General features: G+C 48.3%; 1 protein-coding gene across 1 annotated transcript in view; it reads left to right on the top strand.

The window, feature by feature from the left end:
• Window positions 1-995: 995 nt before the first annotated feature.
• The window catches only part of gjd1b (gap junction protein delta 1b), a gene marked incomplete at its 3' end in the record, with an annotated part of 173,527 nt that continues 147,869 nt past the window's right edge, over window positions 996-26,653 (top strand). Inside the window, exon 1 of the mRNA XM_084333133.1 lies at window positions 996-1,075. Coding sequence (XP_084189259.1) covers window positions 1,005-1,075 — 71 coding nt within the window. The 5' untranslated portion in view covers window positions 996-1,004. The remainder of the gene's footprint in view (window positions 1,076-26,653) is intronic.

Raw genomic sequence — 26,653 nt, forward strand, 5'->3', positions numbered from 1 at the left:
TAGGACCTGTGCAGCGCGAGCAGGCTACAAGATGCTGTCAAAGCGGGATGGTGTGAGCTGGGCTCGTGTGTGTGTGTGTGTGTGTGTGTGAGAGAGAGAGAGAGAGAGAGAGAGAGAGAGAGAGAGAGAGAGAGAGAGAGAGAGAGAGAGAGAGAGAGAGAGGAGAGAGAGAGAGAGAGAGAGAGAGAAAGAGAGATAGAGAGAGAGAGAGAGAGAGAGAGAGAGAGAGTATGTTTCACACAAACTATAGGTCCTTGGATATCGGCGAGAGACTTAAAATCGCTGAGAAGAGCAGCCAGCAATACTTGAAGTACTGTTAAAAAGTCCTTTTATGTACGTTTGGTGTTCAACTGGTGCGCATGTGTGTGTAGAGCACATATCAGCTGTTTATGGTGACCAGGGTCAGGCGTGCCAAGATATATAACCTAAGTCTAAGATAAGACCTTCCTTTATTGATCCCCTTGGGAGGAAATCAGCTGCTGAGAAACGAGAAGAGTAGGAAAGCAGAAAGAGACAAACTCACTTGGAGCTCTGAGCAGGTGTACTCCTAGTAGAGGGGGCGTGTCTGCCCAGGTAGGCATATATAATAGACACACACACACACACACACACACCAGTGTACAAATGTGTGTGTGCCAAGACCAGCTTAGTTTAGCTCATCTCAGGTGTGTTGTGGGACTCCAGTGGTGTGTGTGTGAGGTTTGGGCATTGACAGTAGCAGAAACGATGGGGCCCCAATGAGCTACTTTTAGGGGCCCCCGGAGTCCTTTCAACCCCTCCACCCCCTCTTGTACCCTGGACACTGTACACCCTCAGCGACCTCTGCCACAACCACACACCCCCACACCAACCAGCCTCTCTCCTATACCACCAAGTGGACTTACAGAACGAGGAGCATACCTTTCAACACCTGTGCCCTTGCACCCCCCCCTGAGTAGGAAGCCCACCGGAAGTGGGGTCCTCGCTGGTTTCCTGTGCCTGGTGGATGCCTCTTAGAACCAGCCATGGGGGAATGGACCATCTTAGAGCGCCTCCTGGAGGCCGCTGTGCAACAGCACTCTACTATGATTGGAAGGTGAGTTCTTGTGAACGAGATGGTACAGTATATGGTTACTGTAGCCTGCCAACAGCCGGTCTACGATTATGAAACGCAATTACTTTTTTATTTGATTGATTTGAGAACATAATATAATGACAACTGAATTTGTTTTATCTTTCTTCTCGACCAAAGGCTGCCTTTCTGTCACCATTTACAAGTTACCAAAGACGTTTAAAAATTATTGGAGAAATGCACCGTGGCTCTCTCCTCCCTCTCAACACGAGCTGAAACTACAGTTTGAGGTGGGAGGGGTGGAGCGCACCGCTGTGGAGGAAGGGTGCGCTGCATTTACAGCACAAGATAAAATGAGAGCAAGACGGCATGCAGCACAATACTCGTTTTATCTCGATTATCTTTCATGATCGTGGGAAGCCAAAATCGTAATTGAAATTTAAACTTGTTTTAATCTGCCAACCCTACCACTGGGACCAGGTGCATAATACACAAAGCCTCTCAAAGTGGCAGTAGGCCTACTGCTCTGGAATCAGTTTCAGTCTGTTCATTTGGACATGGTTGTTCCTGGTCGCTGACCCCCAGATCAGCTTTGTGAATAGGCTGTACAGTACCCAGAATTCTATTTGGGACCAAGTGGGCATTCTGGTGCTGTAGAGCAGGGGTTCCCAAACTTTTCAGGCCAGGACCCAGAAAATAAGGCGTCAGAGAGCCGCGGCCCAATGCACATCGTCTGGCTTTTTTTTTTTTTTTTTTTTGCCAGGCGACCGATTTTTTAAGCCAAATATCACTTCAATCCTATTAAGTTAGTTCAAGTTAGTTATTCATTTATATGTGCTATTTATGAGAGGGCTAACTTGTTGCAAAATAATGATAATAATAATAGCCTCATTAAAATACTATTGTTGCTTCGGTTGTTGTCAGCGTTTTATGTGCATAATCTGTTATTTAGTTTGAAATGTTCGTTGAAATAAGTAGATTTTTCGTTTTTGTTTATTTATTAAGTTAATATAAAACCATATAGTCACATTTTAGAATACAATAGAATAGAATTTTAGAATACAACTAGAAACACTGTCCTGGCCTGCTTCTAAGTTCAGTGGCCTGACAAAAAAAATTAAAATAAAAAAATAAAAAATAAAAAAATAAAAAATAAAAAAATTAAAAATAAATTTTTTTTTTTTTTTTTTTTTTAAATCATCTCGCGGCCCACCCGTGGCTGCTCGCGGCCCACCTTTGGGTCGCGAGTGGGCATTCTGGTGCTGTAGAGCGCTGGTCCCGGAATAGCCCTATAGGAGAAGTACTTTATTTTCGTCACAAGTCACAACACAATCTTGTTTACACATTGTAGATAGGGATTCACCGATCTGGCTTCTTCAGTCCCGATATCGATACCTGGGCTTTGGGTATCAACTATCGACCGATAAAGTACTGATTCGATCCATTACTTTTAATGAACGGTATAAATAGTATAGACTTGGACTGTCATTTTGGGGTCATTGAACAAAAATGACAGGCCATGTTTAGACGGAGAGAGTCTGAACAGAAACCGCAAAAGTCGTCTTGCGGTCTCACTTTTAATGTTGCGTTTAGACTAGTGTTTTGGGATGGAATTCTGCGTGCAGACGAGGCTGTAAAAACTCGAGACGACGGAGTCCCGCTGTCACACGATTGGCGCATATGTCACATGACGTGCTGTGAAGACCCGCCCCACTCTGCCTCTGATTCGCAGACTGTGGGTGGGGGAATGTGATTGGACCAAAGCAGAGTCACTCACAGACAGTGGCTCCAGTCACTAATAGTTGCGATAGCCGCGGGACAGATTCTTGTGTATTTAAAAGTACTGCCAATGTAGCATTCAGGTGATCGCCATGGATAGAATCAGACATACTTTGTTTACGCTTCTAGGCTACTGGCGCATGCCTGTGATGTAAGCAGTACGCGACGAGAGCCTTGAGAACCCTTTCGTCATAGTTTTATGCGGTTTGACTGTTCAGATGATAGCGCAAAGGTTTATCGTTTCTAGGATTTCCACCCAGGAAGGTGGTCTCACTTTTTTGCGGATTCTCCCCGCAAAAACGCTGTTGCCGTATAAACAAAAGGCACATTCGAAGAAATATTTTGCTGGTTTCACCCGCGAGCGTTCCCGTCTAAACATGGCCTTGAGATATAATAACATTTTCTCCACTAGAGAGAGTTAATGTGTGAAAAATGCAGTGAATGAAGTCACTTGCTTTGATTTTATCAACCCTTTTTTATTTATCAACCCTAATAAAAAACATCATTTTCACTAGGGGTGGGGGAAAAAAATCGATACAGCGATATATTGCAATATTTTGAGTGGCGATATTATATCGATACACTGACACCAAGTATTGGTATAAAAATAAATAAATATATATATAAAATAGTTTTTGCTTGACAATCCTATGTTGCTGCAATAATAATGATTGGAGTGAGGTGAACAGACTGAAAACATTATCTTATTAGATAAAACAGATGATGTATATACTTTTATTGCAGATAAATAATATACATTTTCAGTTAAAAAAATTAAAAAGCTATATATTTTTAAAGCAAATAAAAGCAAAAAATATTTTAATATTTTTTTTATTGGGGACAGGATAAAAGACAGCATCCAAGGGATAAAACATGAAAAAGTGAAAGCACTTATTTCCATCATGGACAGACATCAACATAAAACAGAGCATCATAATAAAACATAGAGCATCATAATAAAACATAGAGCATCATAATAAAACATGATGATGATAGAGCATCCCCATAAAACACTAACCTGTATTAAACTTCTACATCTCTCATCAAACTAACCTATGCCAGTCTGGTCTTCAAAATTCTCCATGGTCTAGCCCAGGGGTGCCCAACCTTTTTTGAACCAAGATCTACTTTTTAATTTACCACCGTAGCCGAGAGCTACCAGCCAAAATTTGACCTACTCTCGGCTAGTATTAGTATTAATAGTATTAGTAATACCCATTCAATATGCACATGACAGAACATATTATATGGCATATAATATTTTCTGTCATGTGCATATTGAATGGGTATATAATATACTATGATATTTTATATATCATTGTAACAGTGTAGTGTAGCAATTACAAGAATGACGAGACTAACTTCTCACGTTGGGCATGCAGGCAGCATGACCCATTTATTTCACACTCTGCATACACAGACAACACACACACTCAATTCAATGGGCATGAGAAAACATGAGTTAACATTGCCAAAGCAAAAGTGGAACAATACAATCAAAACAAAAATGATATATACAATTAAAAGGGAATAGGAATGATGTGTAAACAGAGCTGTCACACTGCAACTGACAACACACTGTACACTGTACATTGGAATACTGACAAAGCCATACTTGGTCATTTACTGTACAACTGGGTTAGGACATTTGTAGGGGCCAGTTTCGAATTGCAGTCTCCCGTAGGTGTTCTTTGAGAGTGTTTTTGAAAGTGGGTAGTGATTCACATTCCTTTACAGCTTTGGGTAGGGCGTTCCACATTGATGTGGCATAATTGCGAAACGTGTTTAGTCCCTTGTTTGAGCCGAATCTGGGTTTAACATGATTTGTGGAGCTCCCTCTGGTGTTGTGATCGTGGTATTCACTGACCTTTGGGAAGTATTTTGACATGTACATGGGTACCTTGGTCGTGTAGTGTATCTTGTAGATCAGGCCCATTGCAAGTTGCTGTACTCTGTCGTCTACTCTAAGCCATCCTAGGTTGTCAAAGTGGGCAGGGGTGAGGTGGGTTCTAGGAGTCAGGTCAAGCAGTAGTCTGACTAGTTTGTTTTGAGATGTTTGTAATTTGGTTTTTAGTGCCTTTGAGGTGCTTTGGTACCATGAGGTGCAAGCATAGTCGTAGTACCCTTGAATGAGTGCTCCTGCCAGAGTCTTCAGGGTATTCTTGTTTACCAGAGAGGAGATCCGGTACAAGAATCGAGTTCGTTGGTTGACTTTTTTTATTACATTGGATGGCATTTTGTCACAGGAAAGATTAGCCTCTAGGATGGAACCCAGGTAGGCAATTTCATCTTTCCTTGTGACAATATTGTCACCCACTGTAACTGAGAAGCCGTCGGTCTTGCTGAGTTTGTTATTTGAACCGAAGAGAATGGACTCTGTTTTGCCCATGTGTAATGATAGTTTGTTGTCGGTTATAAAGATGAAACAGATACACTCCATTCTGATTGACAAGCTAAAAGCAATTGGTTTTGATAGTCTATCAGTGAGCTGGATGCAATCCTACCTGGAGGGGAGAGAACAGATGGTGGAGGTCAGCGGTACTCTACCCCCCCCCCCCCCCCCCCCCCCCTCCCAGTGAGCTGTGGTGTTCCACAAGGAAGCATACTAGGACCGTTACTGTTCCTAATTTATGCAAATGTCATGTCGTCAGCTTGTGACTGCAACTTGTTCTTGTTCGCGGACGACTCAGCCCTGCTGGTCTCTGACAAGAACAAGTTACAGGTCGAAAAAACCCTCAGCTCAGAACTCGGCAGAATCTGCACCTGGCTCGCTGATAACAAACTATCATTACACCTGGGTAAAACAGAGTCCATTCTCTTGGGATCAAATAACAAACTCAGCAAGACCAATGGCTTCTCAGTTACAGTGGGTGACAGAGAGAGAGAGAGAGAGAGAGAGAGAGAGAGAGAGAGAGAGAGAGAGAGAGAGAGAGAGAGAGAGAGAGAGAGAGAGAGAGAGAGAGTGGGAGAGTGGGAGAGTGGGAGAGAGGGAGATGGGAAAGATAGAGAGCAAATGAGAGAGAACGAGTGAAAAGAGAGCAATAGCAGAGAGGAGGGAAAGAGAGCGGAAGATAAGTTGTTTTTACACACAAGCGAGCAGCCACATGGCTTTCGGTCTGTGGGCCGTTGGTCCAGAGCGGAGAGCCAAGGGAGACATCTGATCACAAGACGGTCAGCGGAGGTCGCAACCTCAAACCAGCCTGGGCTCGTTGGGGCCGAGGCTTAACCCTCTGGGTCAATTAGTTCACTTGATGAAGCGTTCATTCTCAATTATTTGTTAATATGACAGACAACCTCATGCAAAAAGGTTTTCAATATTTTGATTATTAAGATGGTAATTAGGTAATTAAGTCTGATGAGAGTTTACACAGCCTTCATTCCATCTGGCCTACAGTGAGGAGTTTCTAGACTCAACCACTAAAATGGCGTGCTTCTTGTTCTAGGTAATTGTACGCGGTTGGTTGAGTCTATATATGTACTTAGCAGATGTGCATGGCTATGAAAACTATACTCCTGAATAGGATGTGTGCAAGAGTAGCCGATTTGACTGAGCAGTGCAGACAGGACCAGAAGTTATCCTGTGTGTGACTGCTGAGGTCGGGCCATTGCCACATGTGTTATTGTAGAGATGTATGGCAGCTGGACGGAATGTACCCTAGTATAGATAGTCAGTGTTATTTAGGTCGGGGCAGTCTCTATATCTTTGCTTAGTACATCGACGACTACTCTGGAAAATTGTCTGTATACAGATACAGTATTTGGGATGGTGATTGGCTAGATAAAATAAGACAAGATAATATATTCCTTTATTGATCCCATTGGGGAAATTCAGGCGTCATAGTAGCATGGGGAGGGGGAGTGGAGGTACAGGTATGGGCAGGGTAATAGTAGAAAAATATAAATATTGGCAATACAATTTGATCTGAATATAAAAATATTCGACCCCCCCATGTGGGTACTTTCACCACATACAACGTACGTCATACAACCTTCAATCTCACATCACACAAGCTAGCCTGATACCAGGAGGGCAGAGGAGGAGGCGCTATAGCCCAGGAAGTGCTGGGGAAAGAGAGAGCAGTTGAAGAGAACTGCTGGAACCCCAAACCAAAGCAAGGAAGCGAAATAGCCTGCAAACTAGCTAGCATGCTAGCTACATCTGTCTGGTGATTGTGCCCCATGTAGAGTATAGGGCAGGGCACAATGGTTTCGTAGAGTAGAATGACGTGTCATGATCATTATTGATTTGCCAGCGAAGATCAAAGGCCCCTGTCTGGGCTGTGCCTCATGCAAAGCTGCGTCAGCTAGCTTAATCCCTCTAAGGCATTTGTGATGAAACAGCTGAACTAACATTGATTAACTGACTGATTGATTGATTGTAGTGCTTGCACTTATTAGTCAACTAGTCAACTAACTGACTTCTTTTAGTTGATTAATCATTTTTGATGATGATGATGATGATGATGATGATGATGATTGTTTTGTTATGTGACCTGTAAGACACGTGGAGCATAACAGCAGTGTGTGTCTGATGACCACTAGATGGAAAGGGGGGCTTTTTCTCCTCCTATTTTCTGTATTTTCCTCCCATCCCAATTTAGTCACTCATGCCAATTCCCCCCTCCCCTTCCTGGTCCTTGCACACATGTGCCCCCCACTGGTCGGCCTAGGGAGCCCTGAAGTCTATCACATGCTTCCTCCGATACATAGGAGACAGCCAGCAGCCTCTTCTCACCTGGCAGCGAGGACTCTCATTGGTGAAGTGTAACACGTGGGAGGTCACACTACCTTCACCATTTCCCTCCCTCGCTGTGCAGGCGCCCTGACCGACCTGTAGGAGTCGCTGTTTACAACGACCAGATTACCACCCACCGGCTTCCCTCCCGCTGACACTGCCAATTGTGCCAGTATGACGACCGGCCAAGCCGGAGGCACCGCTGACAGCCGGATTCGATACCAGTGTCTCTGTGGTGGTAGACAGACGCTTAGTCCGCTGTGCTACCCGGCCGCCCAAAGGGGGGCTTTTCTGAGATTTCATTCATTTGCAGAGCAAACATTAGCAAAAGGAGTTTCACAGATTTGTCATGACGGATTGGTCGTACGTAGGGATGGGTACCGAATTCGGTACTTTTAAAGGTACTTACCGAAACACGTCGGTACTACCGAGTATCGATTCACGTGAGATACCAAAAAAAAAAAAAAAAAGAATAATAATAATTTTTACTTTTTTATTTTTATTTTTTCATGTCAACGTTCACACGCACAATATACGCTTACCTAGGATTTGACTTGATTCAACAACAAAGCAGTCGGGTCAATGGCAAGCCGAAAACAGTCGAAAGTGTAGTTATTTGAAGTTTGGATTTATTTTTTCACGACTGAGGTAGGTAGATTAAATTTTTTGAGACTAAAGTACAGAAAAAAGGTACCGTTGGGTACCGGTATCGATTCAAATGTGAAAGGTACCCATCCCTAGTACGTCTGTCCCGGAGGCTGAAGATGCCAGTGTTTGTTCCTATGAGCCCACCGTGAAAATGGCCCACAGGTTGGAAACCTATTCATCATACTGTACATGTGTCACCTACTACACAAACACACTTTAACCACTTAAAGCATCAGTATGACACAAACTGAAGTGTTTGTTTGTGTGTGTGTGTTTACTGAGAGCGGCACAATCGCACTATAGACTACAACTCACACAGCACGAGTGCTACTGCAGTAAATGTATTCATCACACAGACCGATTCTTCATAGCATGTGAGACATAATATGTTGCACTGTACAGCCCTGGTGTGTGTGTATGTGGTTGTGATTGTGTGTGAGTAGTGCGTACGCATGTGCTTACATTGCATGCCGGTCTGTATGCACTTCATTGGGTTTTGGCCTCATCTGTGTGTGTTTGTGTGTGTGTACACATGGATTCACACTACAGATCCTGATATGTTTGTGTGTGTGTGTGTGTGTGTGTGTGGAGGGAAGGAGTTTTTTTGTGTATGTGTGTGTGTCTGTGAGCCTGCTTGTGTGTGTGTGTGTGTGTGTGTGTGTGTGTGTGCATGTATGCGTGTCTGCATACATGTGTGCGTGCTTGTGTGTGTGTGTATGTATATGTGTGTTTATGCCTGTGTACTCACCTGCTAGCCATGATTTATTCGGGTCATTACTCATTACTGGACGAGGTCCAAGTGTAAATAGACACACACACACACACACACACACACACACACACACACACGCGTGCACGCACACACACACACACACACACACACACACACACACACACACACACACACACACACACACACACACACACACACACACACACACACACACACACACACACACACACACACACACACACAGGACATACAACCCCCTGATGGAGCGTTCTCTGCCTAACCACCGCCAACACATCGTTGACTCACTCCCATTGGCTGGGATCTTGATCCACGTGCTCCCATTGGCCAGGGACAGATGGATAAGCAATGTGAACGGACTCCCTCCTACATCCACTTGGTATTGATCTCCGATAATAGCTTAGGAAGCGTGAGAGAAAAGATAATGACATAGTCTTTTAAGGCACGGCGGTCAACTCCCTAACAGGCAGTGAATGACTGGAATATTGAGAGAGAAAGACACAGAATGATTGCAGCTTTAAAGGACCATGCCTGTGTTTTTGACGTGTGGGTTCTGAATCATTCTTGCCTTGATACAGAAATTCAAGGCGCCCTACTTGTTTCATAATCTTTTGCCGTTACCAGTTATTTCCTGCTGATTCACCATATTGCCATTGGCTTCCATTGTAACAATGAATGAACCAAATGAACTAAAAAGCTGAGCTAACATAAGGAGGTGCATTTATGCTCCTGAAATGTTTTCTCCCCCCTGGAAAGTTGCTCTATGACTCTTCTCCTCCTGTACCGTAGTATTATTGAGCCAGTTCTTCTACAGTGTATATGGTGCCATGTCTTTGTCTCTGCTGTTGTGTGACCCCTGTAATTAAGTGTTCCTGTAAATCCTGTATTTTGTATATTTCTGTATGTCTTACTTGGTATGTTATGTACTGTGGGAAATCATTTCCTCCTGAGGACAAATACACTGCAGTCCATTTACCATTATCTATCTACGGGTTATGTTGTGTTTAACCCTTTCACTACTACACTACCAAAGGGTTAACCCTTTCACAGCGACAATACAGCAGGTTAACTCTTTGTGAGGATAGGGGTTCTTGCGGAGCCCAATAGCGAACACAGGAGGAGAGAGAATGGAGCGGTTTAGGGTGTTTTAATTGTTCCCCCCAAGCAGACAAGAATCACATGCAGGAATGTACAACAGACGGGGATGAATGTTCTTGGGGGGTAGCACAGGTGCACTCCTTGTGCAGTATGAAAGAATGTTCTTTGAACAGGTGCACTCCTTGTGCAGTGCGGGAGGATGGTCTTGAAGCAGATGCACTCCTTGTGCAGTGCGGGAGAACGTAGACACCGGCTGTGTCAGGGGTGAGAGCAGGAACTCCGTAGTCCAGCACCAGGGGTCCAGACGGGCACACTGGAACGGAGTCCTTGGGCACAAGAGAGGGAGGTTAGAACAGGGAATAATAACAAGAGCGGGTTAGCAGGGCTTCAGGTCGAGACGTCGTACCTGGGAAGGCAGTTTAACACTGCGACACCGGATGACAGGATCTGCCAGGTGATATAGGACCCGCTTGATGAGGTAATCCCTTGCAGCCGTGCTGATTGATCCTCATCTGGCAGGCTCGAGCCCCGATCGTGAGACTCTTTCACTGCCACACGACAAAGGGTTAACCCTTTCACAACCACACTACAGAAGGTTAACCCTTTCACTACCATGTAGTGTGGTAGTGAAAGGGTTAACTTAAGACACATTTAAATTCAAGCCATAATTTAGAACCCACATGTCAAAAAGACTGGTCTGATCCATTACGTTTGTCTGCTGATTAAAGGTAGAGAGGAGGTATAGAGTGATGAGGTAGAGAGGAGAAGGTAGAGGAAGAGGTAGAGAGAAGGAGGTAGATGACTTAGAGAGGAGGAGGTAGAGGAAGGTGAGGAGGTAGAGAGAAGGAGGTATAGGAGTTAGAGAGGAGGAGGTAGAGGAGGATGAGGATGTAGAGAGGAGGAGGGTGAGGAGGTAGAAGAGGGTACGGGTGTATAGAGAGGAGGAGGAGGTAGAGGAGGGTGTAGGGGGTAGAGAGGAGGAGGGTGAGGAGGTAGAGAGGAGGAGGTAGAGGAGGGTGAGGGGATAGAGAGGAGGTAGATGAGGGTGTAGGGGGTAGAGAGGAGGAGGGTGAGGAGGTAGAGAGGAGGAGGTAGAGGAGGGTGTGGAGGAGGAGGTAGAGGAGGGTGTAGGGGGTAGAGAGGAGGAGGGTGAGGATGGTGAGAAGGTAGAGAGGAGGAGGTAGAAGAGGGTAAGGGTGCATAGAGAGGAGGAGGTAGAGGAGAGTGTGGAGGAGGAGGTAAAGGAGGGTGAGGAGGTAGAGGGGGTGAGGGTGTGTAGAGAGTACAGTATAGTACTTTAATGTAATCACAGCACCAGGACTTAATTGTGGCATGAGAGACAAGACACCAACACATCACCATGGTAAGTCACATTCACTTTATTGATGTTTTCACAAGCTATTTGTTTATTTCTCAATGTGCCGCTTTCAGACCCAGTGAGGATGAGTTAGCTTGCATACCTTCAATGGGTCTGATGTGACAAGGCTAGTTATATATACTCATTGTTGTACAAAGTAAATTCAGCGCGTTCACACATGACATGACACATGAAAGGGTGTGTGTGTGTACTGTGTGTGTGTGTGTAATGTATGTGTGTGTGTGTGTGTACTGTGTGTGTGTACTATTTGTGTGTGTACTGTGTGTATGTGTGTATATAGGCCTGCCGCGATAAGCAATAAATCGATTAATTGCCGCGATAATTAAAATGAATGCAATGATTTTGACGGGCGCGATTAATTGCTATTTGCGCGTTTGTTTTAATGAGGCGGAACCAGTGCCCCTTGTCAGTCACTGTCCGTGTTGGGAGGCGGGCCGCTGGCTTTACTACAGAGCACAGCACAGGAGCTCCGTGGGGCAACGCCACATAGCTTAACTACATTTCTCAATAGTGTTGCTCCTTTTAACCAAGTAGCGTTATTTGTAGTGTAACGTTAGAATAACACAGAATAACGTTAATACAATTACATGCATCATTGTTTACAATGAACGGGTGGGGCTAGTCAAAGGACTGGAGACGGGGACAAGTTAAACATGAATTAATTTATTATAACAGGTCGTTTTCGAGTCGTGCTGCAGTGCCTACGCACCACAGCTATTCTATTATATACTGCTTTGACGCTTCCTCCTCATCGTTGATTGCCTGTAGTAGCTGCATCTAACGTTAGTAGCTAACGTTAAAACAAAAAAACACAGAACCGGATGAGACAAGTTGTCGGCTAGGATAATCACAACAATACTTCCGGTCCGGTCGGTGGGCTTCAAAATAAAAGTCTTAAACACCGGAAAAGACGGAGCGGTGGGCTTCAAAATAAAAGTTTTGGGAAATAAATTTCTCAAAAAAATTCTCTAACCGGTCACAATAATATCGCTTATCGCGATATTTTCGGGGGCAATTAATCGCCCAGCAAAATGTGTTATCGTGGCAGGCCTATGTGTATATGTACTGTGTGTGTGTGTACTATGTGTGTAACAACAACAAGACCCAAACTGGCTGAAATAAGACAATTGTTTATTAACGGTAAGGCAAACATACTATGTTTCTCTGAAACAAAACTTGATGAGTCAGTAAACGACCCAGAGATAGAAATAGAAAACTACTCAATAGTCAGAAATGATAGGAACAAGTATGGAGGTGGTGTCTGCATGCAGGGGTGTAGCTCCAGATTCTGGGCCCCATGAAAGAATGTATTTGTAGGCCCCCTGTGAATGCGAGCGCGCGTAAGCGCGCGAGTGAAAATTTTTTTGGCCATTTTTTTATTGATGAAAACGCATAATATGGTTTTTACCTATACATTTGGATCAGCAGTTCAGCACCTGCACTGTTGGTGGGTGAGCCTAGTAAAGGATGTCGCATTGCGTTCATCTTCAATGAATGGACCAATGCAATAGTCTACCAAAGCCCCCCCTCTCTCTCTATATATCTCACACACACACACACACACACACACACACACACACACACACACACACACACACACACACACACACACACACACACACACACACACACACACACACACACACACACACACACACACACACACACTTCAGAAACAAACATAGTATCAATGAGAGCATCAATAATACACCTGAGTGATGTCTAGTAAAAAAAAAAAAAAAAAAATCTTTTTTTTGGGCCCCCCCCCCCAGTGCTGGGCCCTTGGAATCATCCTAAGCTACCCCCCCCCCCCCCCAGCTACACCCCTGTCTGCATGTATGTACATAAAGATACCAAATGCATTAACCGTACTGACCTGAATCATGAGGCAATTGAAACTGTATGGATTGAAATTTAGTTCGAAAGGGCTAAATCTGTACTAGTCGGCACAATCTACAGACCGCCAGAACAGAGTGGCTTTTATGATACACTTGATGGGTGTTTAGCTGGGGTTGAAAATGTAGAAAAAATTCTTATTGGGGACTGGAACACGGATATGCAACGTAAAGAAGCACCCGTCTTCAAGTCCTTACAAGTGGTACACTTGTTGAAGAAACATGGCTTGGATTCAAAACGATAGGTTATGTATATAACCTAGTTATATGAGTATTGGCTGAGCGTCCCGCTCTAAGCCTATTGAGATACCCCTTATCTCCTGTACCTACTGTACTCCACCACGAAACAACTTATGCACCCACACCTGACCGGGTCCCGCCCCTATGGAGGCGTAGCCTATAAGACCATGGTCCTGGTCACCAAACACCCTTCCTCGCCAAATCCCGTTCCAGTAAAAGATCCCTCAAAAGGGAACTCAGGGCCACTTAGAGCGGGACGCTCAGCCAATACTCATATAACTAGGTTATATACATAACCTATCGTTATATTTCGTATGGCTTATCGCGTCCCGCTCAAGCCTATTGAGATATGGGTTAGAGCGGACGCGAGACCCGACAGATGTACCCCCTGAGGACCCGTAAGCCCACATCAAGGGGTGCGGGGAGCCCTGTCACCCCATCCTTCCTAACGAAGAGGGGGCGCAGTCAACTCCACCTGAGTGCGAACAAGAGGGAACTAGAACCCCTTGAACACACAGCACAGGCGGAACCATGTGTGACCTAACACACTGTGGCCCATACCCACACACTCCTGCTACCCTACCAAAGGACGGGAAGCAGGAAAGGCCACAGACCCCAGAACCCCAGAACCCCCGGTCATGTCCATGAGGTAAAACCTTACAAAGGGGCCCGGGGAGGACCATGAAGCTGCAGCACAGATGTCCTCCACCGAGGCCCCACCCAGGAGAGCGGCAGTGGAGTGCGCCCTGATGCCCCCAGGGAAATCCTGCCCAGCCAATGTGTAGCAGAGGGCAATGCCCTCGCACAACCAATGGGACAGGCGCTGTTTCGACAGTGCCTTACCAGCAGGAGAAAAAAAGCTGATCGGTAACCCTGAGGTCCTGAGTACGGCTGAGGTAAATCCCCAAAGCACGGACCGGACATGACAGGTGAAGGCCCGCATCTAACTCACTAGTGTGAGGAGGAGGACGAAACGCCTGAACCACAATATCCCGGGAGCGGAAGGAACTCCGGATATTCTTAGGCATGAAAGCAGGATTAGGTCACAGAGTGGCACCGCAATCGGCCCGAAAAGACAGGCACTCTGGACGTACCGAGAGAGCACAGAGCTCACCCACGCGTTTAGCGGAAGTGACAGCCAGCAGGAACGCAGTCTTGAAAGACAGCCGTTCCAACGGCGCCTGCTCGAGCGGCTCAAACGGGGCCAAGGACAACCGACCGAGGACTAATTGAAGATCCCAAGTCGGAGCCAAGGAGCGTTGCACCGGCTTAACGCGTCGAGCGCCAAGCAGGAAACGCTTCAAAAGAGGGTGGCTGAACAAAACAGCCCCCTCAATTCCCTCATGATAGGAGGATATAGCCGCCGCATATACCCTCACCGTCGAAGCCGACAGTCTACCAAGAAGAGACTGGAGATAACTCAGAATCCAGGGGGCAGGAGACTGGGTCCCAGCCCCCCGCCTTACACCACTCTTGGAACGCATGCCATCTGCCCACGTAAACCGCGACAGTGGAGGGAGCATGTGCACACCGAATGGTCTCAACCACCGAAGGGTCCATTCTCTCCAGCCTCACCCTCCCACCAGCCACACCAACAGCCGTTGGCCCAACATCGGAAACTGGAACAGTGACCCGTCATGCTGTGAGAGGGCCGTCGCCGACCAAGGAATGACCCAAGGAGGAGCGACCAGAAGCTGGATCAAGACCGGGAACCACACTGACTTGCCCCGGTCCGGCGCGACCAGGATCACCGTCCTGCGCTCCCTCCGTATCCGCTCCAACAGCTGACTCAACAGCTGTACAGGAGGAAAGGCGTACAGAAGACCGGGCGGCCATGGAAAGGTCGAGAAGGCATCCACCCCCAAGGGGGGATGATCCGCTCGACTGAGCGAGAACCACAAGGGGCACTTGTGAGAGCGTCGGCACGCAAACAGATCTACAGAGGCCTCCCCGAACCGATCCCAGACCTGTCTGACTATGTCGGGGCGGAGTTCCCACTTGTCGTAATGAGGACCGCCCGGAGACATCATATCCGCCCCCATATTCTCTGTACCAGGAATGTGGAGCGCCCTCAGACTGCGCAGCCTGCGGGATGCCCATAGCCAAAGTTCGACCGCCGCCCGGAGCAGGCGGATGGAACGAGTCCCACCCTGCCTGTTGATATACGCCGCTGCCGTCATACTGTCTGTCCTGACCAAAACGTGTTCGCCTACCACCAGGTGGTCGAACTGTTTGAGGACCAGGAGGACCGCCTTCAACTCCAACACATTGATATGCGGGGTAGCTGGGCCAGCATGACCCGTCCAGCTGCCCCCCACTGCGTGGGTCCGACACGTCCCTCCCCAACCCGTGAGAGAGGCGTCGGTGAAGACCGTGACTCCTGCTGCCTATGGGGACCCCAATGGTGAGGATACCCAGCCTCCTCCAGTGGGCGAGATCTCCCCATATCGACAAAGGAACCGTCAACCGTTTCCTTTTGTCCCTCACCAGATCTATTCTCATAGAGAGAAACCACCTCTGTATCCTCCTCATGAAGAGGAGGCCAAGAGGAACCACCGTGTGAGCAGATGCCATAATGCCTAGCAGACGCATCACTTGCAGCGCCGTGACCGTCCCTCCAGACGGAAACCCCCGAGCTCGTGACGGAGAACCACCCGACGCTGCTCTGAGAGGGTTGCAATCATGGGCCTTGACCTCAACGTCAAGCCCAAGTACTCCACCTGTTGACTGGGAAGAGGGGTACTCTTCTTCCAATTCACAGCAAAACCCAGGCTGGTGAGGAATTCCACCACCAGCCTGGTATGAGACCTGGCAACCTCCTCCGAACGACTGAGGAGTAGAATGTCGTCGAAATAGAATAGAACTCGTAACCCCTGACGACGTAAGGGCTCCAGCGCAGTCGCCACGCACTTGGTGAATGTGCGAGGAGCCAGAGAATAACCAAACGGCATCCTCTGGTACTCGTACGCTACGCCCTGAAATAGGAACCGTAGGAATTTCCTGTGAGGAGGGTAAATGGGGATGTGAAAATACGCATCCTTCAGGTCTATGGAGGTGAATCAGTCTCCCCTCCTGACAGCAAGCAGAAGGAGTTTGACGGTCAACATTCTGAACGGTCTCGCTACAATCAACCGATTGAACGCGGACAGATCCAGTATAGGTCTGACCCCCCCTGTTTTCTTGGGTATCAGAAAATAACGGGAGTAGACGCCTGACATTGCGTCCTCTCTCGGAACCACAACGACGGCCTTCTTTGCCAACAGAGATTGGATCTCGTCGGCCAGGGCTGTCACTGCTTCTGACCCTGACAATAGGGTCGGCACCAAACCTGAGAACGGAGGGTGGGGTTATGCGAACTGCAAAACAAGCCCCACCCTCAACGTTCCCTCTATCCACCCATCCAGACGGCATTCCTGTCGCCATATGTGAAAATAATCCCACAGCGCACCCGCCGTCAACTGACGCTGGGCCGCAAGGAACAGTAGATAGTTGGCCCAGTCCCTCCCGCTGTGCGACGCACCCAAGGGGGGACCCCGACAGAAAGGGCCGGTTTGATACGGGAGAAGCTGTCATCAAACTGGTTGACACACACCTCCCCCCCTGAACACCCCTCTAGCGCATGCTGAGGAGTTGTTCCGCAGCTAGACACGCAAGGCATGAGGACCCCATGGGCTCCTACACGCCGAAGCCCTGCAGTGATATTGCTACCACCCAAATCACGCTCGCCTCTCCTTTGCAGACCACTGCCGCTGTGACGGGAGTGGGAGGCATCAACGCGATACCCCGCCTGGCGAATGCGAAGCCGGGGTAACCCTTGCTGTGCATTCAACAGAAGAGGCCTCGAGTCCCCCTGCTGACCACTGTAGCTAGTGGCAGCTGTAACACCAGGCTCATCCAACACACAACGTGTGGTGCAGGAACCACGCGACGGAACATTCTCACGGACAGACCCAGGCTCAGCCATCAACTGGGTGTCAGCCCCTGTCCCCATGAGAAGTGAAGAATGGGGCCACATACGCTTCAAGGAAGGTTCGCGGCCCGCAGCCAAAGGAGAACGATCAGAGCCCCGCTTCCGTGGGTAACAGAGAGAGGATTGAACGGGCTGCTCGCGGCAAAGTGACGACGGCTTGTTTTACCAAACTCGAATTCACCCAAAATGGCCGATCCCTCGGCCGCCAAGGCTGTCGGCCTTGTGGTACCCTGTTGACTCTCCACCCAGGGCACCACTGGCGGGGGAAACATGGCCGCCTGTCGAGGATCTCGCCACAGTCGTTGACGAGACCGTGCTCCCACCTCTGGCTACACAGTGTGAGGCGGTGTAGGACCCAGATCAACAACCGCCTGCGCCTCCACAGAATGCCCAAAAAGACTATCTGTGGAAAAAGGAGTCGTGAGGAGAGAAAAGAGGAGATTGCTCCAACCAAACATGCCTAACAACCAACGTTGATAGCATCCTAATCCTTCCCGCAGTTATAGCTTGCGACTGAGTCAAGATCTCCATAACACCACAAACATGAACCATGTTTACAATGTCGGCTGGACCCAAAGTCCTACTACTCGACGCCAATGTGGATAGGAAACTAGCCAGCTGAGCCATAACACTGGCCGCCAAATACCATCCTTTAGCAGTATACAACTCATCCGTCCATACTGCCACCCTCTGAGCCGATTCGCTATCAAGCATCGGCCGGGCGGGACGTCGTTCCTCCCCGCCGGGGCACAGGAACAAAGCTACCTGGCTACTTAGCCACGGTACACCCGGCCTGCCCTGTTGTTAGCCCGTTCACCTGTAAAAAAGGTAAATAGGACTCAGCGAAACCCCCCACATCAACCACCGACTGACCTTCATCAATGAAGCTGGTAAGAGGAGGGAAAAGCGGTATCCCGCGGCAGGGATTATTAGAACAACAACCCATTTCAGCGTCAACGTTAGCATTAGCAGAAGTAGCAGTAGTAGCATTAACGTTAGCAGCGTGCTCCAGGATTGCCAGGAAACCGTCCACTGCAGTGGAACGATCACCAAGCCGCCCCGGCCCTGGCGCCGAAACATACTCCACAGCATTACCAATACTGACATTGATGCCTAATGACACAGGCCTTACCTTTGTACAAGCCGACTTGATAGTCAAACCTTGTACGCTGCCCCTCGGTCTGCCGCCGTCAGCCGAGGAAACATCAGCACAGGCCCAATGTGTCGCTGAAACATGCTCCGAAGATGCCAGGGAAAAGCAAACCTCCGGTAAGCTTTCAACATTACGAACCTTCTCTAATCTTTTCATACTACTAGTTACATACGGTGCACAGCATCCAATATGATGGAACGAAAATAGAGGAAGGGTGTTTGGTGACCAGGACCATGGTCTTATAGGCTACGCCTCCATAGGGGCGGGACCCGGTCAGGTGTGGGTGCATAAGTTGTTTTGTGGTGGAGTACAGTAGGTACAGGAGATAAGGGGTATCTCAATAGGCTTAGAGCGGGACGCGATAAGCCATACGAAATATAACCAAATGCTCAACAATACTAAACAACATTTCCCCCCTAAGAACCACCAGGGTTAAAAATCGCGCTGAGCCATGGATGCACTCAGAAATACTGACCGCTATGAAAACCAGAGACAAAAAATGCTCTGAGCTTCATAAAAGTCAGTCAAAGCTTGCCAAAAGCTCAAACAGTGATCTCCAAGCCCACGTAGTTGAACTCAAACTACAAAGAAACAGACTAAGAAACGACGATCAAATCTGCAAAAAGAAATTTCATCAATGACAAAACGGAGGAAAACAAAAACAAACCCTGTGAACTTTGGAAATTACTCAACAACCAACTAGGCTGCAGCAAAAAACTAAAAACATAAACATAAAGACAGTAAACACTCTCATCACAGACAAGCTGGAGGTGGCCAAATACTTAAACATTTTCTTTACAAACATAGCCACAACACTGGTTAATAAACTACCCTCCCACTCAGGGCATTTTGCGGTAGAACACATCCTAGCCTACTACAAAAACCTAGGGGTCCGCAAAAAAAATTCAAACTTGAAATGGTAACAACAGTTAAGGTACTCAAAAAAACTGAGCGCCCTCCAACCTAACAAGGCCACTGGCCATGACAATATCCCCTCCAAATTCCTCAGAGACTCAGCAGCCGCCATCACCCCAGTCATCACACACATAATAAACCTCCATAAAACAGGACACGTCCCCAAAGACAAAATTGCGAGAGTGACCCCCCTGCACAAAAAAGGCAGCAAATTAGACCCAGGCAACTACCACCCTGTTTCTATTCTTACCTCCATCTCGAAAGTCATGGAAAAAATCGTCTACGAACAGGTTGAAAAGTACCTTTACGGAAAAAAAATCTAATCTACGAATTCCAATCTGGCTTCAGAACATCCCACTCCACTGACACATGCCTTCTCTATTTGAACGACCACATCAAACAAGAGGTGGACGCGGGCAAATACTGCGGCATGGTCATGCTGGACCTCCAAAAGGCTTTCGACACTGTCAATCACTCCATTCTGATTGACAAGCTAAAAGCAATTGGTTTTGATAGTTCATCAGTGAGCTGGATGCAATCCTACCTGGAGGGGAGAAAACAGATGGTGGAGGTAAACGGTACTCTGCCCCTGATGTAAACAAGACGAAAGTATTTCTCTGGTCTGCATCCCCTTAACAATTGTGTGTATTGAGCCGTACTGTATTGTACCCATTCTGCAATCTGTTAATAAAGTTTTCAATCAATCAATCAATCAATACTATTTGTGTGTGTACTGTGTGTGTGTGTGTACTATGTGTGTGTGTGTGTGTAGTATGTGTGTGTGTCAGGATGTGTGCTATATGTGTGTGTGTGTGCTAGCATGCTTTCTGAGGCTTAACACTACTACAAGTCATTCTCTTCACACAGGGCCAACTCAGAAGGCCTTCCCAGCATGGCTCCCTAGAGTCAAATGAGTCCTGTCACTCAGCAGCTATCATGGTATCCCACTGGGGAAGGGTGTATGTGTGTGTGTGTGTGTGTGCGTACGCGTGCGTGTGAAATGTGTGTACGCGCATGTGTTCTACACATAATTGCATATCAGTATGTAAGAATGTATCAGAATTCTGTACAAATGGGATTTGTGTGTCCGAGTGGCGTGTAGCTTATTGCCAGCGGAAGAGTGCAAGAATGCTTCCGCATTCGTCACCGCACTCCAGTACGGTAATGCGCATTTCCTTTTCCTTCGCCCAGGTGCACCGGCGTGCTTGCGAGGTGCCCGCGAGGTGCTTGCGCCGCGCTCGCGCGCGCATGCGCATGAGATCCCCGCTTGGTTCGACACATATTAACACGCTTTGGTTCATATTAATCACGCTTTGGTTCATATTAATCACATATGCTTTGGTTCATATTAATCACATACATGTGAGTGTTGTGTTCAGTCAGACAGTAGACAAGTAGAGGTTGAGTACTTTATTATCTAAACATGGTAAGTTAGAGTGTTGTGTTCACTCATAGTTAAAGACAGCCGAGGTTGAGTAGTTTCTTCTGATATCACTTTCAAACTCCAAGTGATTTAGATCCAAAACATTTTCTAACACAGATTCATAATGGTTCTTCAGTGCAAGGGTTCAATTTACAATCAATAATCCATTGTAGGAAAATCCAGAACACTGTTTAGTCTGTGACGACGCTTCGCGATAATATACATGTATTCCATAGTAAAGTACAGTTGACAGTTGACAGTTGTAACGTTACAATGCGTTGTGTTCACTCATAGTTAAAGACAGCCGAGGTTGAGTAGTTTCTTCTGATATGACTTTCAAACTCCAAGTGATTTGTTGCAATGTACGTGGAAATGCTGCGTTGTGTTGCAATGTACTACATGCATTTGTCTGAGCGGGGCGAAAGGAAAGGCGCATTACCGTACTGGCGTGCGGTGACGAATGCGGAAGCATTCTTGCACTCTTCCGCTGGCAATAAGCTACACGCGTCCGAGTGAGAGAGAGTGTGTGTGTATACGCATGTGTGTGTGTACGCGAGTGTGTTCGAAACATAATTGCATATCAGTATGTAAGAATGTATCACACACACAAATCCCATGTGTGTGTGTGTGCGTGTGCAGGCGTAGTGCGGTCCCTAGATGTGGGGCCTCCAGCAGATCATTGTGGGTTTCCAGGGACCCATCGCAGCCCTAAGTGATGGATGATTTGGTTTATACACTGAGAAGGCCTATCTATTCCTGTGTGTCTGTGTATGTGTGTCTACAAGACTGGGCGGGATCCACAAAGGGTTTGCGCGGCTTTTTCCGACGCAAAGCCGGTGCTTAAAGCTCTGAAACTCAGTTTGCTATCCACAGAGGACACACAATGGGTGAAATGAGGTGGTAACTGTGTTCCATCAGCGTTGCGTCCGGTGCAATTGGCGCGTATTTAAATGAGGTAATATGGGCGGAACATGTCCCCTTTCTGTCCCCTTTTCTAAGCCTCGTCCAAAAAATGCTCCCTATCCACAAAGCCAATTGCACCAAGCAGTTATATGCCGTATTTGCTTTCGCGTCCCGCTCTGAGCCTTATGAGATATCCCTTATCTCCTATGATACCTATTGTATCTCCCACGAACAAAAACACATGCACCCCACCTGTATGGGGCCCCGCCCCCATGGTGGCACCGCCCATATAGCAGTGACTCTAGTCACCAAACACCCTTCCTCTATTTTCGTCCCAGCGTAATGGATGCGTGCACCATACGATAACTAGCAGGATGAAAAGATCAGAGTCATAATGTTTGAAAGCTTACCGGAGGTTGCTGGCGCCTGGCATCTTCGACGCATGTTTTCGGCGACACGACGGGCCTATGTTGATGTTCCTCGTTTGATGACAGCACATCGAGGTTCAGCTGTACAAGACTGGCTGTCGGGCCAGCTTGTACTCAGGTAGGCCCTGTGTCTTCAGGCATGGGTATTAGTGTTAGTAATGCTGGTTTGTTTTGTTACACAACCATGTTGTGTGTTGGCGCCGGGGGCAGGATGGTTTGGTGAACGTTCACTGCAGGGAACGGTTTCCAAGCTGTCTTGGGCGTGCTACTAAAACATCTAATGCTATGCTACATGCTATTGCTAATGCCGCATGCTATTACTACTGCTAATTGCTACGCTGTTCTAATGTCTCCGCCGTGAGATGTTGTCACTCTCCCTCCTCTTGCCCGGTTCATCAATGAAGGTCAGTAGCTGTTGTGGTTTTTTTTGCTGAGTCCTATTTACCTTTTTTCGGGTAAATGGGTTGACAACAGGGTAGGCCGTGGCTAGGTTGCCTAGCCAGGTATGTTACCTTGTGTTCCAGTGGGGTTTGTTGAACGGTGTTCCCATCTGGGTTGGCGTCGGGTAGTGGGGCTATGGGTCCAGCCGACATGGTAAACATGTTGCGTGTCTGTGCGCAGGCAATTGTTGTTCTGGGTCCCACATCGCCGCGCGCTAGGCTGCAGTAGTATAAGGGCAGGGCCGCTTGGGAGAAATGTGAGGCCCTGTGCGTTTTTAGACGCGAGGCCCCCCAACCTTTGAGGCGGCCCTGTGTAGTGGGCTATTGTTTCGTTTTGTCACTCTGCTATGAGAAGGTCTGTCTTGCTACAGTTTTCTCTCCTCTCAACCATTCATACTGACGGTCAATCGGTGTACTGGGGGAGTAGTGCGGGGGGGGCTTTGTTTACCTTTTTTGGTAAATGGGCTAAACTAGGGCTGGTGTCCTGTTGTGAATATGTTGAATGAAGGCGGGACTAGTTCGCTCTGGTCCGTCTCCCCTTAACTTTGTGTGTATGGGTTTGCTCTTTCTACAGTACATTTACATTTACATTTAGTCATTTAGCTGACGCTTTTATCCAAAGCGACTTACAAGTTCTGTGCGACAAGACAGCAAGAAGGGTATAACTCTATCAGCTGAGTAACAATGTTCATCAAAGTGTTGCGTGTTACAGTGTAGGTTAGTTTATTAGGACAAGTGCATGACATTAAGGTTAGTCGGGGTTAGATTTTTCTTTTTTTCTTTTTTTTTTTATCATTTCAGATAATGGTTGAAGAAGTGAGTCTTTAGTCGACGGCGAAAGATTGGACGGGATTCGGCTGTCCTAACTGGGATGGGTAGTTCATTCCACCATTGTGGGGCAAGGACTGAGAATAGGCGGCTTCTCTTTGATGACCCTCCGGGAGCTTGGATAGGAGTAGATCTGAGGCGGCCAGAAGACGCAGAGCGTAGGGGTCTTGAGGGTGTGTAGTTAGAGACCATTGACCGGAGGTAGGCGGGAGCGGTTCCCTTTGCCGCACGGTATGCTAGGTCGAGGGCCTTGAAGCGGATACGTGCAGCAATGGGGAGCCAGTGCAGGTCCCTAAGAAGTGGGGTGACATGGGCTGACTTCGGTAGGTTTGAGATCAGGCGGGCCGCTGCATTTTGAATGAGTTGAAGAGGCTTGGTGGCAGTGGCCGGGAGGCCAGCTAGCAGTGCGTTGCAGTAGTCGAGGCGGGAGATGACTGTTGATTGGACGAGGAGTTGGGTGGCTTCTTTTGTCAGGAAGGGGCGTATCCTTCTGACGTTGCTCAGGAGGAATCTGCAGGTTCTGGTTGTCGCTGCGATGTGAGCAGAGAAGTTCAACTGGTCGTCGAGGACAACACCAAGGTTCTTGGCGGTCGGCGACGAGGTCACAGCTGCATTCTCGACTGTGATGGAGAGGTCGGTCAGGGGGGAGGATTTGGCCGGCAGGTGGAGCAATTCTGTTTTGCTTAGGTTCAGTTTGAGGTGGTTGGTCGTCATCCAGGCGGAGATGTCGGACAGACAGGCCGAGATCCGCTCAGAGACGTGGATATCTGAGGGAGGGAGGGAAGGAGAGGAAGAGTTGAGTATCATCGGCATAACAATGATATGAGAAGCCATGAGATGTGATAATGTTACCCAGTGATTTAGTGTAGAGGGAGAAGAGAAGGGGTCCTAGGACCGAGCCCTGGGGGACACCCGTCCGGAGGGGGCGGGTGGCCGACAGAGTCCCTCTCCATGACACTTGGTAGGAGCGGTCATTGAGGTATGATGTCAGCCATGTCAGCGCAGATCCAGCCACTCCCATTCCTGCGAGGGCCGCGAGGAGGATCTGATGGTTGACTGTGTCGAAGGCTGCAGATAGATCTAGGAGAATCAGGACAGAGGAGAGGCCTTTCGCTTTTGCTAAGTGAAGTGCCTCTGTGACCGCAATGAGGGCCGTTTCTGTGGAGTGGCCAGTCCGGAAGCCAGACTGATTGGGGTCTAGGAGGTCATTCTGTAAGAGATAAGCAGTAAGTTGGTTGGATACAGCACGTTCAAGTGTTTTTTGTGGTTTAGCTCTTTTATTCATTTAACCTTTTCATGGTGCACACCACAGTGGAGGTTGCTGTTTGCAATCACCACTGGTGCTCCGTGTTAACATCAGTCCTTTGTTTTTGACATATTGAAACAATGCCCCGCCCGGCCGACACCATGGGTGGGTCGGCCTGGCGAGTGGCTGGTGGGCTGTTAAGGCTTGTACCGCCACGGTATGGAATTGGCAACGATTAGAACTGTGTTCGAATTGCTGTTTTTTTCTATTAAAAAAATGGTGTCTGGTGGAGGGGCCTTGAGGGCCAGCCGACGTCGACACATCGCGCGAGGTTGTTGACGTTATTAGCTTTGACCCAGCCGCAAGCTATAACCGCTCAGGGTTCCCCTCTCCGCAGGGGTTTTTGGTCTTCTGCTGGAGCGCGGGCGGTATTGTCCTAGGCCCTACACCGCCTCACACCGCGCAGCCAGAAGAAGAGAGAGCACGGCCTCGTCAGCGGCGATGACGAGGCCCTCGACAGGCGGCCATGTTTTCCCCCGCCAGAGGTATCCTGGGCGTTGATTCGACAGGTGTCCACAAGGCCGACAGCCTTGGCGGCCGAGGGATCGGCCATGTAGGATGGGTTCGGCTTGAACAAACAAGCCGTCACCGTCCTGCCGCGAGCAGCCCGCTCTCCAATCACTCCCTTCCTCAACACCAGTGGAAGTAGTGGGCTCTGATTGTTTCCTTTGGCTGCGGGCTGCGTGCCTTCGTTGATGCGCGGGCGGCCCCCCTTTTTGCTTCTCATGGGGACAGGGGCTGACACCCAGTTGATGGCTGAGCCTGGGTCTGTCCGTGAGAATGTTGTGCTGTCATGCGGCTCCCACACCTTGAACTGTGTTGGTTGAGCCTGGTGTTACGTCTGTCAACTTAAGTGTTGTCAGCAGGGGGGCTCGAAACCTTTTGAGGCACACAGTGCAGGCTTCCCCGGCCTCGCCTTCGCCAGGCCAGGTATCATGTTGGTGCCTCCCACTCCTGAAATATTGGCAAGTGGTCGCAGCTCACATGATTTGGGGTGGTAGTAATATCACTGCAGGGCTACGGTGTGTAGGAACCCATGGGGGCCTTACACCTTGCATGTCCGGCTGCAGAACAACTCCTTCAGCATGTTCTGGAGGGGTGTTCAGTGGGGGGGCTTTTTTCATCGGAAGCCCCCCGTATCAGACCGGCCCTTTCTGTCGGGGTTCCCCCTTGGGTGCGATTGCCTCGTGGGTGGTGTCAGGGTCAGGTGTTCCGACACGGAACGCGCTCCTCGCACGGTTCCAGGGTTGACTACGCACAGCGGGGGGACCGGGCCAACTATCTACAGTTCCTGGCGGGCCTGCGCCACGTGACGGCGGGTGCGTTGGGAGTGTCGTCACATATGACTACGGCAGTACCATATGTCGAGGTGGATGGAGAGAACGCTGAGGCGGGGACTTGTGTTTACACAACCCCACCCGTTTTCAGGTTTGGTACAGACCCTATTGTCAGGGTCTCCAGCAGTGACAGCTCTGGTCAACGAGATCCAATCTCTGTGGACGAAGCAAGCCATCGTCGTGGCGTTCTCCTCCCAGTGTTCTCTGCCCGAGAAGTCGGGAGGGAGGGGTGTAAGACCCAGGCTGGACCTGTCCCATGGGAAGGTTCAGCATTTTTTGGATCGTCTCCTACCTGTTGGACACTGTCAGGTGGGGGTCTGGTTCTCCTCCATAGACCTGTAGGATGCGTATGCGCATCCCCGATCTTCCATCCTA

This window comes from Notolepis coatsorum (genome assembly GCF_963971535.1).
Source record: "Notolepis coatsorum genome assembly, chromosome: 1".
Taxonomy (NCBI): Eukaryota; Metazoa; Chordata; class Actinopteri; order Aulopiformes; family Paralepididae; genus Notolepis; species Notolepis coatsorum.